The sequence below is a fragment of the Topomyia yanbarensis genome, chromosome 3, assembly GCF_030247195.1.
Source record: "Topomyia yanbarensis strain Yona2022 chromosome 3, ASM3024719v1, whole genome shotgun sequence".
NCBI classification, from domain to species: Eukaryota; Metazoa; Arthropoda; class Insecta; order Diptera; family Culicidae; genus Topomyia; species Topomyia yanbarensis.
Genome location: NC_080672.1, coordinates 146504672 through 146521944, shown reverse-complemented (window position 1 = coordinate 146521944; position 17273 = coordinate 146504672). Strand labels below are relative to the sequence as shown.

Here is a 17273-nt window from a genome sequence, read left to right as displayed (position 1 = left end):
AAACCAAGCGACCGTTTGGCATAGGTAGGTACAACTTTTAAAATAAATAAAATCCGACACAGGATGAAAAATGGAACGTGAAACAAAGAGATCGAGTGAAAGAAGCAATGAAAGGGACTCAAAGAGCACACTTTGAAGATCGATTTGTCGATTCGGGAAGGTAATGTTTGGGATAGCAAATAATGAAACACAATGGAAAACAAATTGATTGGGTTTTTTTTAAATTTGTTCACTTTTATTTTTCTTTTGCTGAGCTGGCAGTGGTTACAAATTTGCGACTTTTATCCTGCTGCTTTTGTTTTAGTTGTTGAGTGTTTTAGGTTTGCATGCGACTTCCTGTTCTTCACTTTTGTCTCATGTTTTCTAGTAGCTTTTCACTCTGTGATTGACACTTTTCGTGGTTCTTTCCGGGAAAAGAACGTTGCGTTCTCTCTTATCTGGTTTCGTATAGTGATAGGGAGAGGAAATCAGTGGAAGGAAAACGGTAAAGAGCACAGGAACAGAGACTTGGAATGAGAGAAGAGTTTCTAGGGAGAGGATTAAGTAAGGAGGTCAGGTCGATGGATTTGTGTTTGAGAGCTTGATTTAATTTTCATCAACTTCAGCCTCCTGTTCTTCGTCGAATTCGGCATCCTCATCGGCGGTAGCCTCCTGGTATTGCTGATATTCGGACACCAGATCGTTCATGTTGCTCTCGGCTTCAGTGAACTCCATTTCGTCCATACCCTCGCCAGTGTACCAATGCAAGAAAGCCTTACGACGGAACATAGCGGTGAACTGCTCGGAGATACGCTTGAACAACTCCTGGATGGCGGTCGAGTTTCCGATGAAGGTGGCAGACATCTTCAATCCTCGTGGAGGAATATCACAGACGGCGGTCTTGACGTTGTTCGGAATCCATTCGACGAAGTAACTGCTGTTCTTGTTCTGAATGTTCAGCATCTGTTCGTCGACTTCCTTCATCGACATGCGGCCACGGAAGACGGCGGCAACAGTCAGGTATCGTCCGTGTCGTGGGTCGCATGCCGCCATCATGTTCTTAGCATCAAACATCTGCTGGGTCAGTTCTGGAACGGTCAGAGCACGGTACTGTTGCGAGCCACGGGAGGTAAGTGGAGCGAAGCCAGGCATGAAGAAATGCAGACGCGGGAATGGTACCATATTGACGGCCAGTTTTCGCAGATCGGCGTTCAGTTGACCAGGGAAACGCAGGCAGGTGGTAACTCCGGACATTGTCAGCGAGACAAGATGATTCAGATCGCCGTAGGTAGGAGTCGTGAGTTTCAGGGTGCGGAAGCAGATGTCATAGAGGGCTTCATTGTCGATGCAGTACGTTTCATCGGTGTTCTCGACCAGCTGATGCACGGATAGCGTGGCGTTGTACGGTTCCACAACGGTGTCTGATACTTTGGGCGAGGGGACAACTGAGTATGTGTTCATAATTCTGTCGGGGTATTCCTCGCGGATTTTTGAGATTAACAGTGTTCCCATACCGGATCCGGTACCACCTCCGAGCGAGTGAGTCAGCTGGAATCCCTGCAGGCAGTCGCATGATTCGGCCTCCTTGCGCACCACGTCCAACACTGAATCAACCAGTTCGGCACCTTCAGTGTAATGTCCCTTGGCCCAGTTGTTGCCGGCACCAGACTGTCCGAAAACAAAATTATCCGGGCGGAAGATCTGTCCGAATGGGCCCGAGCGGACTGAATCCATGGTGCCTGGTTCCAGATCGACTAGCACGGCACGTGGTACATATTTACCGCCAGACGCTTCGTTGTAGTACACGTTGATGCGCTCCAGCTGCAGGTCAGAGTCACCATGGTATGCGCCGGTGGCGTCGATTCCGTGCTCATCGGAGATGATTTCCCAAAACTGGAAAAGAAAAAAGGTAGAAGAGGAAGAGTTAGTAATGTTAAGTTTTTTTTATCGATGTAATATCGAAAAACGAAGTAAAAAATTGAAAAACTGTGGTCTATTTTACCCTGATGGAATCCCCGATTGCTGGCCTCGTTGATGAAAATTTTCTCTTTTTTTCGTTAACTTTTAAGTTTTCCCAATTCTCGATAGACTATTTTTATTGCACAGATACCTATTAAATTATTATTAATATTTAAGGACGTTTCTGAATCGGCTGGTGTGATTGAAATCTGTCGAGGAATAGCGGAGTTACGTGCAAATCTTACATATTTTCGCTATATAGGAGGTATTTTAGATTTTGTAATGACACCTAGCACCAGTAAATGTTCCAAAAGGATGTACTTATACATCTGGAAAAATTATTTCATGGAATCGGCGTAACAAATAGCAACAGTAAAGTTTAAAGAAGTAATATTTTTGCAACTTATGCTTGATGAACATGATAAAAACATTATGTTTTCATGGAAGCTTTCTATAAATTATATTTTACCTCTTGATAGGTACAGAGAGCTTCAACTATTCTATGGATGTTAGGGCGAGAATGTTCCTTAAAAAAATGACCATCAAAATAACAAATTCATAAAAACCAAAAGATAATGCTGGGAAATTATACCATCGGTGTTGTGATGATTCATCGTCACATCCTTTTCCACAGCCTTGATATAAAAAAAACACGCGACCATCGAGCCGTAAAGGGGACATTCTTAAATCATAGAGGTGGGGTTCCTGGCCCGGATTCACTTGCTCGTGCGATGAGTCATGAATTTTTCATGTTTTCTCCGAACCACCTTTATCCACCCCCTCTCAATATAATTATATGTGATCCTAACAAGGGGGATCCGGTTTGGTCGATGAATGTCCTCTCGTATACCTTCTACCGTCGTCGAAAAATGCGCATCAAAATAGACGGTAACATTCATAGGATCCGTACATTGCGCATGCTCGAAGCTTTTCTTCCTTACTGCACCACAGACAGACTGGGCGGACAGGAATGGGCCTACTGTTGCCATGGAATCGAAGAAAATAGGCCGATGAACCGAGCCCAATCAGACCTTGGATGAGTCATCACAGTGCCATTGTAAGAGAAAAACTAAACTATGGAGTCGCACATCCTTTGTTCCCCAACCCATTACTACTATGGAACTTACTAGCTACTCGGTTTTGGTCAGTAAGAACAGATTTTCTTATCGTTGATTTAATATCAGTTGATTCAAGATTGAAGACGACGAATTGAAACTAAATGATTGAAAAACATGTTCCTTGAGCCCACAACCCAGACGCTAGAAAAAACAGGGGTGGGTGGCCAAGGTAACAGAAAAAAACGAGCACGCCATCGAGACATGCTTTTGAGGACACGATTAGTAATACGAGCCGCAATGGTTCTGCGCCAGACGAATGAAATAATGTAAAACTCACTCCCATGACCATAAATGGAGGAAATGAGCGGATGCATAGAACGGTCTCGACTACTGTTCCTCGAGCACATTATTTATTCAGCAGCAGTACTTTGCGAAAATCATTGGTCGGCAGCAGCGAGCTGTTGGGTCGATGCAGATGATGTCATCGGATGATTCGCACACGCAGTTTGCCATGACGACGGCCAGCAAATGTTTGCAATATTATCATCTTTCCCATATTTAGCACACATCGAAGTATGCGTGCTTAGTAAGGGTGTGTGCACGAGTACCACAGCATTTTAATAGTGACCAACAAAATGCCCCGTAATATGACACTGAGTGACTACAGTAAAGCACACCTCCACCATTCCATCTAACATTTGTCATTTCATACAGTTTTAATTGCCTTACCATCGCAATAAAAAGCAGGTTGTCGCCGGCGGATTACGTAGGCAACAACGTTTTTGCCTTTCTCAATAGAAAGGTATTGCAATTGCTCTGAAAACCGACTTTTTAACGGAGGCCCGGAGGGCCGAGTGACATATACCATTCGATTCAGTTCGTCGAGTTCGGCAAATGTCTGTGTGTGTATGTATGTGTGTATGTATGTATGTGTGTGTATGTGTGTGTGTATGTGACCAAAAATGTCACTCATTTTTCTCAGAGATGGCTGAACCGATTTTGACAAACTTAGTCTCAAATGAAAGGTGCAACGTTGCCATAGGCTGCTATTGAATTTCTAATGGATCCGACTTCCGGTTCCGGAATTACAGGGTGATAAGTACGAACACGCAGAAAATGTCGATTTTAATAAATTCTGCAATGAATGTATAAAGGTGAAAAATTTTCCCAAATATGACCACAACTGCTTCGATTTGTAGTATTAGGTCACTAACATCCATTCAAAGTCTATTTGGCCACATTGGCCACCATCCTCGGTTCCGGAAGCCCCGGCGGAAGTATCTAAATTCAGAGGAACAGTCACATCGGTTTCTCGGAGATGGCTAGACCGATTCGACTAAACTTGGCCTCAAATGAAAGGTATTGCGTCCCCGTAAATGGCTATTTAATTTCATCCCGATCCGACTTCCGGTTCCGGAGTTACAGGTTGTGGCGTGCGATCACATAGCAAATTGTGATTCAAACCGATACTCCGATGAAAGCAAAAAAGGTAAAAATTTCGCTAAAATGTCTCTCAAACAACTTAAATTTGCTGTTCTAGGTCACCGACGGCCAACCAAACTTTCGTTGACTACATTAACCACCATAGACGGTTCCGGAAGTGCCCGGGAAAAGCGGCCATCTTTCAAAATTTACGAACTCACATCAGTTTCCCGGAAATGGTTGGGCCAATTTTCACAAACTTAGTCCCAAATGATAGCTATAATATCCCCATAGATGTTTATAAAATTTCGTACGGATCGCTTATATGGTTCCGGAAATATAGACTAAACCGTCCGGTCACATATGAAATTCCCATATAAGCCGGAACTCAAATTTTTTTTTCAAAGGGGGGACCCCATGAAATTTCAGAAATCGAATTCGTATTTGTGATGCCAAACATCTTTAAAATGCATGAAACGTCGAGATTTTATGTTATCTCGAAAAAATTTTTTTTATAAAAATCGACTTTTTGGGACTTTGCCGATTTTGCACCTTTTTTCAGTTCAATATTACCGTGGCTGTTTTTTCTTTTTCAAAATTTTAGAACTCGAATAATGATTTATTTTCCTGTATATAGTTGTCATGTGATGTATAATAATAAAATGTAATATATGCAATTAAAGCTTTTAATGAATATAAACAACGCACACATTCTCGTGATTCATGATTGAGAAAGGCACAATTGCACCGCTAGGTGGATTAAAATAGGTTTTTGTTCTTTGGGTCAAATTAACCTGAAATGTGAACACCTCATTTTATTGAAAAATGATCTGTTAATGAAGTGACCTTAGTCTGAGTTTCACTGGTTTCCAGAGAAAAAAAACACCAGCTTTGATCGTCTGGGGAAAAAAGCTACGATTGCATTCAGGAAATCAATATTTTTTAACAAACCCATGTTGTTGAAATATTCTTCTTTAGTCACTAGACATAGCCTCATAATCCTTTCTATTTAGTATGAATTTCTCTTAAGGAGGCTTGTAGTGCAAAATTTAAAATATTTTTATTTTTGCATCTTTAAGATAACAAAAAAATAAGGATTTACTCGAATTTGACTTTGTTCGTTTGTTAGAGTCCATCAAACAGATTTTTCCATATGTGGCTGACAAAATCGGGTAAACAGCTTACAAAATCGGTAGCTGATAAAATCGGATTTTTACAGCATTTGTTTAAAGCTGCAATTTACATTTTATCACCCAGGCGTTGCAGAAGTGTTATGCAATTTATCGGAGATATATTAATCTAAATAAGGTTCCTTATAAGAAAAGGAATCCAAGACTAACAATAACGGAAACATTTTTTCAACATTTGCAAATCAGTCAACAGAAAACCCTCGACTTATCGATAAATTTATAATTTTTAATGTTTACAGAAACACCAGTGTTAATTCTATAAAAATGTAAAACTTGATTAAAAAGTATAAGCGTAATACTCGGATTGATATCTTAATGTCGATCTAGATCAATAGGGAGCTTTACTGCCCATAAACGCATAAGAGTCCCATGTGGATTTTTGTCGAATATGAGTTATCCGTTGGATTGTATTCTGTATCACCACTGAATCACACTGCACAAATAAGATTACCGGGTTTGTTCAGAAAATATAAAAAAAAAGATGGGTGGGTAATGTCTAGGACATAACCGGAGTGTCGTGACTACTCGTTTGACTTGTAATTCAAATCGAATGATACTCAATGAAATATGTGGGAATGTTTCAAGTTATTCTTTATAATAATTATGGTGGTTCTGAAAAGAACCTTTGTTGTTGGCGTCTGCGTTGATCGGGGATGCGCTGGATTCTAAGCTCGTTGAGACATTCATTCATGAAATGAACAAATTTCATATTTTCTTGCTTTGAACTATCAATGTTAAAATCTCTCGAAACAACCATCGGAATCTTTTCCGTACAGAAATGAACACGCTTAGCGAAAAACTAGGGGCGGGTAATGTCCGGGACATAACCGCGATGCTCATATTCTTAAAATTCTGCTTGTATCTCCTTCAAATGGCTAAATTTTGCGCATTAAGTTCGATTCACCGGGCTCAGCGAAATTTTCCTGGAGATCCCGTTCGTTAGTATATTCAGCAAAACAATTTTATTACCGAGTTCTCCGCGTTGAATACAGGTCAATAATTTCATATAATGATTTCAACATGCAGACAATGTACATGTATGACAGGTGGGAGTGTTCTGAAGTGGTTTTAGTGGAGGTAACAACATAAAATCATGTATTGGACATTTTACAATGATTCTCCTTAACCCTGCAAAACCACGTGGTTGGCAGCAGAGGGTTAAGTTGTTTGGAAGAGATGACAGTTAATATATGATAACTAAAAATATAAAATTGTTCTATAAATTGCAAAGTTATTGCCGCGTTGACCTGAAAATTTGTCATTTCATTCATAAAGGAACAATCATTGAAATTATGTCAATTTATGCTTTGCAAGATTTGAAATAACTTCGAAGTGTGGTCACGACACCCCTGTTATGTCATATACATTACCAACCCATCTTTTTCCATTTTGCCTTTGTCCTAATAAGGACGGTTTGTGGATAACTATGTTGATACAAGACGGGAATCTTTTAAAACAATTCAAACCTTGCAGACGATTGTTTTTACTGCGTACATCCATACGATCTTTCCCCTTTCGCAGCTCACGCCGAATGAGCACACTTTTCATCAAGCTGTTCCTATTTATTGACTTTACAATGCAGATGGAAGGACGTCCTTTTGTTCGATAAATGAAAATATTTTCATCATTCGTTTTGGTGTAGCTTTCGCTTAGTGGCAGAGTTGCCACATTCACTGATTTTCTTGGAAGGATTTGCAAAAACCTTCGGGTTTGTAGATTGGAAAAACATTTTCTTATGATTCACTGGTAAAAGTACAGAATTACCAAGCGCAAACTTAATACTAGTTAATAAAAGAAACTTTCTAATTAAATTCTTTTTCCATTTTGCCTTTGTCCTAATAAGGACGGTTTGTGGATAACTATGTTGATTCAAGACGGGAATCTTTTAAAACAATTCAAACCTTGCCGACGATTGTTTTTACTGCGTACATCCGTACGATCTTTCCCCTTTCGCAGCTCACACCGAATGAGCACGGTTTTCATCATGGTGTTCCTTTTTATTGACTTTACAATGCAGATGGAAGGACGTCCTTTTGTTCGATAAATGAAAATATTTTCATCATTCGTTTTGGTGTAGCTTTCGCTTAGTTGCCACATTCACTGATTTTCTTGGAAGGATTTGCAAAAACCTTCGGGTTTGTAGATTGGAAAAACATTTTCTTATGATTCACTGGTAAAAGTACAGAATTACCAAGCGCAAACTTAATACTAGTTAATAAAAGAAACTTTCTAATTAAATTCTTTTTCCATTTTGCATTCGTCCTAATAAGGACGGTTTGTGGATAACTATGTTGATACAAGACGGGAATCTTTTAAAACAATTCAAACCTTGCCGACGATTGTTTTTACTGCGTACATCCATACGATCTTTCCCCTTTCGCAGCTCACACCGAATGAGTACGCTTTGCAGTCTTCGATGTTTTGGTGGCATTTTTAGTGGCAGTTACTACCGCTTTTTCAGTGACTGCGTTTCTTAGCCTTTGGCTTTTTGGCCTTCTCACCGCCACCACCTCCACCAACGTTTTTCTGCTTCTCTCCGATGGTAGCTGATTTGATTGGTCGTCCGATGCAGCTTCTCACGACCACGCACGTCTGTTATGCACTGCGTCTTACACACGTCTGGTTTTGAGAAAAACTGCGACACCCCTATTTATAGGTTTTATCATTAATGTTGATTCTCATTTAAAGTAGTTTTTGAACTATTTAAACAAATTTTATATAGCAAACAACGTATCGGTAGCAAGCGTTGAACGTTTTCCTTCCGATTTATGAAACAAGATTGGCAATCCGTTTAGTAGAAGAAAAGTTATTAACGTTCAAAATGTACGTAACGCTTTCGCTAATATGCACTACTATCGCTTTCTCGCTCGTTCTCGTGGCGTGCATGAGCCTTTCCTTTCCGTCCGACTTCTAATGGCTTAACCAAAATTAATATCCCGGCTTTCCCCCACCAACTGCTCTCGTCAAGCAACCCAATACGAATAATCATAGGAACAAACATGTAGTGGACCTTTATATAAACTTTTCATTATTTTATTGTTCATTTGCTGCACCATTTTGACGGCTCTGTGCGGGATGGGCTGAAAATTTTCACTTTTCCGAGACGTTTTCGAAAGATTTTTCAAAACACTATTTTTCCGTTGATAATGAATATCCTACATATTCCAAAATTTAATACAACATTGGTACAAATATTTTCGACAAAATGCCGAAGAAATTGATTAAATCTATTCAGTACAACAAAAGATATAAGCGTTCAAAATCTTACATCATTTTTCTTCCGAAATTTTGAAAAGGGGCCCCTATATTGAAAGGTAAGTCGTTAGTCACGACAAAATACCAAAACATGGTTGTCCCATCCATTTGGCTCAATGGATGGGACAATCTTGAACAGCGTTTTTCTCGGCTTGTTGTTTTTCAACATGGGACTCTTATGCTGTTATGGGCAGTTTAGGGGTGTGCGGATCAAGACATTCTGATGCAGATTAGTACCGTGAGTTAATATTTCAGTCCTTGTATTTTGCTTATGTACAATGTCATTACAGTACTGCTGATTGATTTTTATGAAGTCTAACACACGGTGTGGAAAAAACTGCTTTTTTCGTTTTAGATTTTAGCCCATTCTCTGTTCAACCTTAAATCTACGCAACAACCTCCCTTTCAATACAGAGAACTTTCAACTCGTATGAGTCATCGTTATTAGTACATCCAAATTGATTCCGTTTCTGTCTTGTTCCATTTAAACCGTTTCTCATTTTGAATAAGAAACGCATATTTTTAATCTGGATTTTCACTACGCCCATGTGTGATGCAGCGTTTTAGCTCGACAGCCTATCAAGAAATTTCGCACGAGCAACGATCCCACGATATTGATACGTCTTAGGTACACCAAATATCGTGGAACTAGATATCCAGACGCTGAACCATTTCTAATGGCTATTATATCTTCGTTAGTTCATACACCAACTGAAAGGTAGGAAAATGTTGCACCTAAAACTTAAAATAATCACTTAGGAGCATCAGTGTACCCACTTAAATAACCACAAAAATTGCACCTATTCGTCGAGACGTAGGTAGTACTTTCCCACCGAGTGCATCTCTTCTTTCCCTCCAAGGTGCTCGCCACAAAGAGAAAGTGGTGCGTGATTGCCAACGCTAAAAGTGCATTTCTCTTTCAATCAATTTAATTTATCAATTAATTGTTGCTGGAACTGCAACGCTCCACCGGATTCTTCCCACTTACACGTCCTAAATTAGGTTATAACCGATCACAAGGGGCCATTGCTTTGTTATGCAGGTTGTAATTATTTCTCGGCGGATGCTTTGATGAGTTTACTGCTAAATCCCATGAGAAAGTGTAACCACCGTCGGCACAGACTCCCAGATTGGTAAAACAGATATATGACCATTATTAGGTTCACTTCCATGATGCATTGCAACAAGTTCCACCTTTCTCTTTTACAGGTACGCGACTCACACGGAATCGATGGTTAAAACTTTGAGCTAGCATTTCGTTAAATAAATTTCCGCAACGATGCGTTTCACCTACTGTTGCAATTAGAAGTAGTTCGAAATACCACCAATTGTCGCTTTTCGCTAAAATCTCGTAGTTAACAATTGGGATTAGATTTCGAATACCCTCAAAAATGAAAATACCTATCGTTTCTATCAGTTCGATGGAAACATGAAGAAACTTTCGGATGACGTGTAAGAGGAATTTATAATTCATTTGTTCATTTCTTTCGTGGTTGGTTGAGCCATGTTCCGGAGGCTAGAATTAACTGTTTATAGTCTGATTAGGGTACATGTGGGTCTGAATAGGGTGTAGGAGTGGTTTGTTTTATTACATCCATCAACCAGCAGTTGTGTGGGTAGGATTATTGGTAACGTGGTTGGCCGCACCTGAGCGAAGCAGTCTGTGTCAATTTACTGATTTATGAAACAACTTCCTTCTGTCAGAGCCGTCGGCGGATGTGTGGGATGTGGTTAAAGTAATGTATGAAAGGTAAATTTTATGCCAGTTTCGTTTTTGGCATTGCACTATCCCGATGTAACACTGACTACACGAATTCAAACTCAGATGAAATACGTCTATCTCTTTTTTGCTCTGTCTGCGTAAAATTCATATAAAAATGAATTATATTTAACATGATTGCTATTCGATTTCACTTAACTTTGGCCAAGGATAATAAATTCGACCGAGTGACAGCATGCGGTTTGCAAGGTTCAATGAATTTATACCGCAAAATTCCCCGTTGCGGAAACAATGCGTGGCTGAAAAGAGAAAAAATTGGCTATGTTTGCGCACCAGTCCCGCGTGGCAAAACACGAGTCATATCTTCTTCCGCCTTTCGTGATATTCGCGCATCAACCGGCTACTCACAAAATTTCGCCAGCGAAATTTCTCTGTTAACCCCTCTAAAACATGATACAGAAGCCGATTGATCTCACGTTTTCTTTGCCTGTTGATCCCCAGTCCAATACATGAGACATGAAATACTTTCGAAATGTGTACCCTACGAAGAAATAGCCAGTGAATGCCTCGATTGCCAAACCGACGACTACCAACCTTTCACCTCGATTGGCGGAGGGATCATTTCTTGCCGAATACCTGAACGAAACTTTCTTTTTCCATCGATACGACAAAAAAGAGAATAATAAGCACGAAAGAGATAGGGGCACTTTTACGATGCTCGTTATGAACTGGGTACGAAGATCTTTCACTAATTAGATTATGTCACCGACCGGACATATTGTGGCCTATCCATTTCCGAGGTAATTTGTATAGCTTTGAAATCCATGATCATTGGTCAGATGAATAACCTGACCGAAGCAGCATTTTCCTTTCTCATCTGGATCTAATATCAATGCGTTCTCGTATGACTCAGAGGGATTTTATTAATGAATGAAGCCATTATTCATGTGTTTGAAATAAACCACATTATTTCTTACGCTTTTTTTTACAAAATGTCATCTAACAATGACTCATTGTTTACTTTCTCTTTTGTTAAGAATTCGGTTACTTTAACATTTGCAGCATTCTTAACGTTATAAATCAAAACTAATTTGCCTAATGCTTGATTATTATAAAATATTTCAAATCTGGAAAGTGTCTAATGTAACTGAAGAAATTTTTTATCCAATGCTTTCATCTCATTAAGATTTTGCGATTTAGTCCGTTCTAAATTAATACCGACCATATGGTAGTCAAAACCGCCGGTCTAGCTCTAGATTTCTTGTGATCGTTGAATTGTACACGTGCCATTTCTCGTCGACGAGGGTGCTATCAACAATTGATGGATGGATAAATTGGGTAAAAGTTTAGAAGAAATGCGATCGTTCCTCTCACCGCTACACTTAGGGTGTGCTGAAGTGTGAAATTCAAGCTGGTTAAATTTGGTCTTAATGACTGAAGTGTGTCGGATGGAGGCAAGCCGTTTGGATTGCCCCTCACTTTTAAAGCGAAGCAGCAGCAGAGGCACGGCTACTAACATTACCAGTCGATCTTGTTCGTTACTGCTTAGCTAGCGGTAATGCTCTAATTAATTCACAAGACATGAAGGAAGAAGATAAATAATGAAGCTACGCCGACAAATATATCGTAGAAGCTGGTTTGTGTTATGTTTTAAGAAATTGAAAACGTATTTCAAAAGCTGCAAGAACTCTTACCCCTGCAAACCGACAGCATTATCGATGTCTGCCCGTTTCTCATGAAACCAAACACCCGGAACTCATCGTGCCCTCGAATTAGGTTGATCCGAAAAGAAAAACCGCCCAAAACGGAAAGCCATTATATAAATCATACCAATCCATATTGCGACTAGCTAGACGGATAGAAATGACTGGAGTACTACCTTAAGTCGAACACTTGCTCTTTACCAATAATAAAAATGAGCGACATTTCTCAAATCAGATCTTGATTCCACGATCGCACTGACGACAAATAAACGCTCTACTTTCGTCGTGGAGAGCTCTCGCAAAAACGTAATTTTTGTTCAACTTTCCATATATAGTAACCATCTGTCCAAAGAGCAGTTGTCTTGCATGTCATATCATCTGAAGTCCTCGCCGCAGAAGACAAGTTCGAAAATTACCAGACTTTTGGCTAAGCCCAGACTGAGACAGAGAAGTGGAAAAAACAGTTAACTTACTTCCATCCCACTCACTGAGGTTTGTTGGCAGGGGAACGTGCCAAAGCGCATTCCAGCACGCTGCAGTCATCGTTGTTTCTACCATGAACGGAAAACGTACGGCGATTTGTGGCAGTAGCCAATACAAACCAAGGCTCAGAGAAGAAAAACAACGAAATAACTGTCTCGACTAAAACCCGCTACTACTGCTGATGCGGCGACCAGCGTGATTCGGTTTTTCTTCCATTACACTACAACCGATAGAATGTTGCGTTTTTATTCCCTTGCTAGGAATTGATTTTTCATATCGCCCTCCCGGGACGTACTTCAGATGCATCAGAGTGCTAAATATAGCGATCCATGCATGACGACAGAGATTCTGTATAGATTTTAGAACTACTGAATTTTCTAGCTAGGTGAGGTTTCATTTTACTTCGTTGGGATTGACCAGTTGCTAAGTTTTTTTGTGTGGTCCTAATAAAATAAAATTTCAAGTAACAAAATACCGTATTATCAAATTACTGCATTGACAATCACAGATCTATTTTTGGAAACATCGTTCTTATATAAACGTCAAACTGGGAAAATTTCAATGAAACATATTTAATAAATAGTTCGCGCTTCTGATATTACAATTTTTCCGAAAGCCGCGTTTCCGCCACTGTACAGAAATACTGTTTGAGAGCTTTAATAGAATCCTAGCAATACGGTAATAAAATTATTTAAGAAAAATGCTTTTCATTATTATACAAACAAGTGACTGATCACTTACGGTTTCACAGGAGACTGGTTGAAGCGGATCAATCGACGATTGATAAATGCAGTAAAATTTGGCCCTAACTTGCGAATACTCATTTCACTAAGACTACACAAAAAGTATGCACCTGACGATGAAGTGGACGGCTTCCGCAAAACGTAGTCTTAGAGTAGTGAAAATATTTTTGAGCTCAAAAAAAACATTTGTGTCTATAAAAGATGTTAGGATGTACGAGCATACTGAAAGCGCAATAGTTACAGATGTTTAACAGCTTTTAATTTGATAAATTAATTATCGACTAGGGTTACTGTGCCCTAATTCATCTTAGCACCTCTATTCATCCTACCCATTTGAACACATTAGTTAGAGCAGTATCTGCTCTCTCTATTCAACGCATTGGCTCAAATGGTAGGACGAATAAGGGTGCGTTGTACTCGACTTTTCGCTTCGCTCAAACGGGAGTATTTTACATTTTCCAGGCGTGATTTTTTATTGTACTGCTTCTTAGGAACGAAGCAAAGAAGTTGATACCGATTTAAGACCATTCCAATCGCTGAAAGCCGAGTTATCCGCGAAAGAGTGTGATATCCCGACTAATGAGATGAATAAGGGCTCGTCTACCCTATATACTATCTTCAAGCAGTGTTATTCGTGCTGAGTAATTATTTACTACAGGTGAATTACCACGTAGATGGACTCCAAATAAATAATATTACTTAAAATTTAACAACACGACAATACGCCGCCCAGTGCACAGGAAAAAACTATCAGGTAATATCTAATTTTTTATGACAAATGTTAATAGAATATCCAATAAAAATAATAGAATGCATATCCTATTTCATTAAAGATTTACAATGACAGGCACATAAAAATTCCGTATGCTTATCAAGGTTAAAAAGGGATCGTTGTTTGCCAAACGAATAAATGAACAAACTATTACCTGGATTTGATTTAAGTCATGGCTGCCAAACTAATGAATTATCCCAGTCATGTAAAAACGTTTATATATTTAGGTATACCATATTAAATAAAGTATTCCTAAATATTTAAGTTTAAGTATTTTATATTATTATCAATATTTAAAAGTTTTTACACGACTGGGTTATAATTGATTATTTTGGCAGCCCCATTTTTGCACAAACAAGTGTGAGAAGAGCAAAATAATCATTTTGGAATGTTTTTATGTGAGGCATGAAATTTAATAAATGAACAAATTTATAACAAAAAATAGGCGAATAGGGTATTATATAAAATCTTTCAGAATTCTTAAGGGAAAATAATTTTGACTTAGGGAAATGGTTTAGGTGACCTGAAATTTCGATTTTTGAATTTTTCATACCGGACAATACCTTTCACACATCTCGTGACCATTTATCCCAAATCCTAAACAAGTTACCATTTTATTTATACAATTCAACAATTGTATAATTTATGAACCTTCCTTTTTGACGTTTGAAAACTTTTGGGTTTTATAAAAAAAAAAAATGAGTGCACACTGGTGTTTAGATGTTTTCAGGACGTATGCGATACGCGCTCAAGAAACCTACTAAAGATGTACTTTTCTCAAACATTTACACAACTAGTATGAGAAACTGTTGTTTGGCTTAATTTGCACGTTTCTCACGTAAATTCGTAGAATGGGTAGCACAATTCAAAACTTTTAAGTGTTTATACAATGTTTGTACAATATAGGTATGTTTGAATGAAAATCAACATTTTAGTGGGATACTTTTCGGGACGTTTTACAATGCAGGACAAGATCTTGAAACCTAATCCGGGACGTCTGGTCCATTTAGCATAAACATTACAAATTATTAAGTATTATTCAACAGTCTACTAAGACGGTTTTTATTATATAAAAATAATGGTAGAAAAGTGTGGAAAAATTTACCATGGTGGGTTAGAAATAATGGCATTTTCGTTTTTGACAGTGCCCTACACCGGTTAGTCGGTGCAACACTCATTCAAACTTGGGTGTAATCAGTCTATCTCTTTCTTGGCACTACACCGGTGTAACACTAAGAAAAAACGAAAACGCTATAAGTTTTATCTGTAAAACCACATAGCGACCCTTATACGATCAATATTTACGTCAATACTAGAGAACATTGACAAAAATACTGATGGTGTAAACGAATTCAGTTTGACGATGATAATTCAAATGGACTTGACTTATTGATGAGATTTCCATTAATCCATCAATATATTGAATGTGTAAAGCGAACCCTACACGAACAGAAATATTGACAATAAATCAAATATTAATCAATATATTGATGATGTAAGGTCATCTTGAAAATATTGATTTCCTATAAATCAAATGGGATTGACATATTGAAGCATATTTTTATTAACAATGTCCATGTCTCGCCGTCTAGCAAATCACTTCAAGGGATGGTGTTCTTCGCAAACACGAAATTTCTAATCTGACATCCCCAACCCTATTTAACCTCCGCGCGTACAATTCAGGTGCTGCAGTGTACGTAAAAAGAAGCATCCGTTCTAACTCACAAAAAATAACGGAAATTTTCCCTTCGTTTGTGTTTGTGCTACCAACCGGCGAAGCCTATATCCATTGCGTTCTATCCAAATTTCCATTCGATCAACGGTCACTTTGAAGCATCCGGCGAATGTGTTGGTGAGAAATTCAAATTCCAAGCCGATACTATGCAGCTTTTCGCCAATCTAATGAAGCGAATTTAGCGGGTAGTAAGGACGGGAGATAGTGGCGTCAATCAGCATAAACCGCGATTCGCTGCAATCTGCTGCGACTTTCACCATTCTTCACTGGACCGTAATCGATTGATTGGATTTTTTGCCGGTATTAGCAGTGAATAATGCAAAAAAAATCACCCGCAGTGGTAAACGCATGCGCTTAAATGCTTCGACCGAATTTTCACCAGAAAAAAAAACACTTGAGAAATCTAATTCAGCTCGGTATCCAGAGCATCAAAATCATAATTTCAACGAATATCATCTTTTCGCTGTTTTTCCCTAGTTTTTGCAAATGGCGAGAAGCCATCTTGAGATTCCAGCTCATACGGGAGAGAACACTAACTTTTGTCACATTCAATGCACAGGAATTTAATACGGCGCTCACAATTTTTATATTCCCCACCAAACAGGACACGAATCTGATTACAGGAAAAACAGGAAATTAATAACTCACCTTGGCTCCAATTTGGTTTCCGCACTGACCGGCTTGGATGTGAACGATTTCTCTCATGTTGCTGGTTTTTGTTATCAAGTTTTTAACAAAAAGGTTTTGTTAGCCGTTGACGTTGGCTTATTAGTTTTAAAAACTGTTCTGGTTTTTCCCAGAAAAAAGTAGTCTTTTCGTCCAGCTGCTGGATCTCAACAATTAAAATCGTTCACTCTTCTTTTTTCTGCTTCTTTTTAGCACAGAAAAACGGGAACGTTAAAACACCGAAGACTGAACTCCTTGACGATCACACACTAAATGGGACACTGCGCTGTGAACTGTTCGCTTTTTGCTCTGTCGACAACGCCCCTGACTCGGGTTTTATGAAACCGCACACAAACGCACCGGAATACCAACACACACTTGTGCATTCAAACCCGATCACATCGCCTTCATGAGAATGCTAGAGAGCTTTACACCCACACTGGTGGAAAACCAGTTTAATAGTTGTACACGAAAGCTCTCGCATGAGCCGTTATGCGTAGACCTACATGTCACATATTTCATAGGGTAAACTGCTATATTGTCGTGAGATAATAATATCCAGCATATTTTAGTCAGCATTTTATGCCA

General features: G+C 39.0%; 1 protein-coding gene across 1 annotated transcript; it reads right to left on the bottom strand.

The window, feature by feature from the left end:
- Window positions 1-208: 208 nt before the first annotated feature.
- On the bottom strand, window positions 209-16992 carry LOC131686766 (tubulin beta-1 chain). The gene is made up of 2 exons (XM_058970748.1): window positions 16668-16992; window positions 209-1872 (listed from the first exon to the last, which is right to left on the bottom strand). Exons 1-2 carry the CDS (start codon window positions 16722-16724, stop codon window positions 586-588), a joined length of 1344 nt encoding a protein of 447 aa, XP_058826731.1. The 5' UTR covers window positions 16725-16992; the 3' UTR covers window positions 209-585.
- Window positions 16993-17273: the final 281 nt, after the last annotated feature.

Excerpts from the sequence above, each read along its gene's own strand:
- LOC131686766 (XM_058970748.1), bottom strand. The coding sequence starts at position 16,724 with ATGAGAGAAATCGTTCACATCCAAGCCGGTCAGTGCGGAAACCAAATT. Across the intron at positions 1,873-16,667 it reads GAAACCAAATTGGAGCCAAG|TTTTGGGAAATCATCTCCGA; the intron begins GTGAGTTATTAA and ends TTTCTTTTCCAG.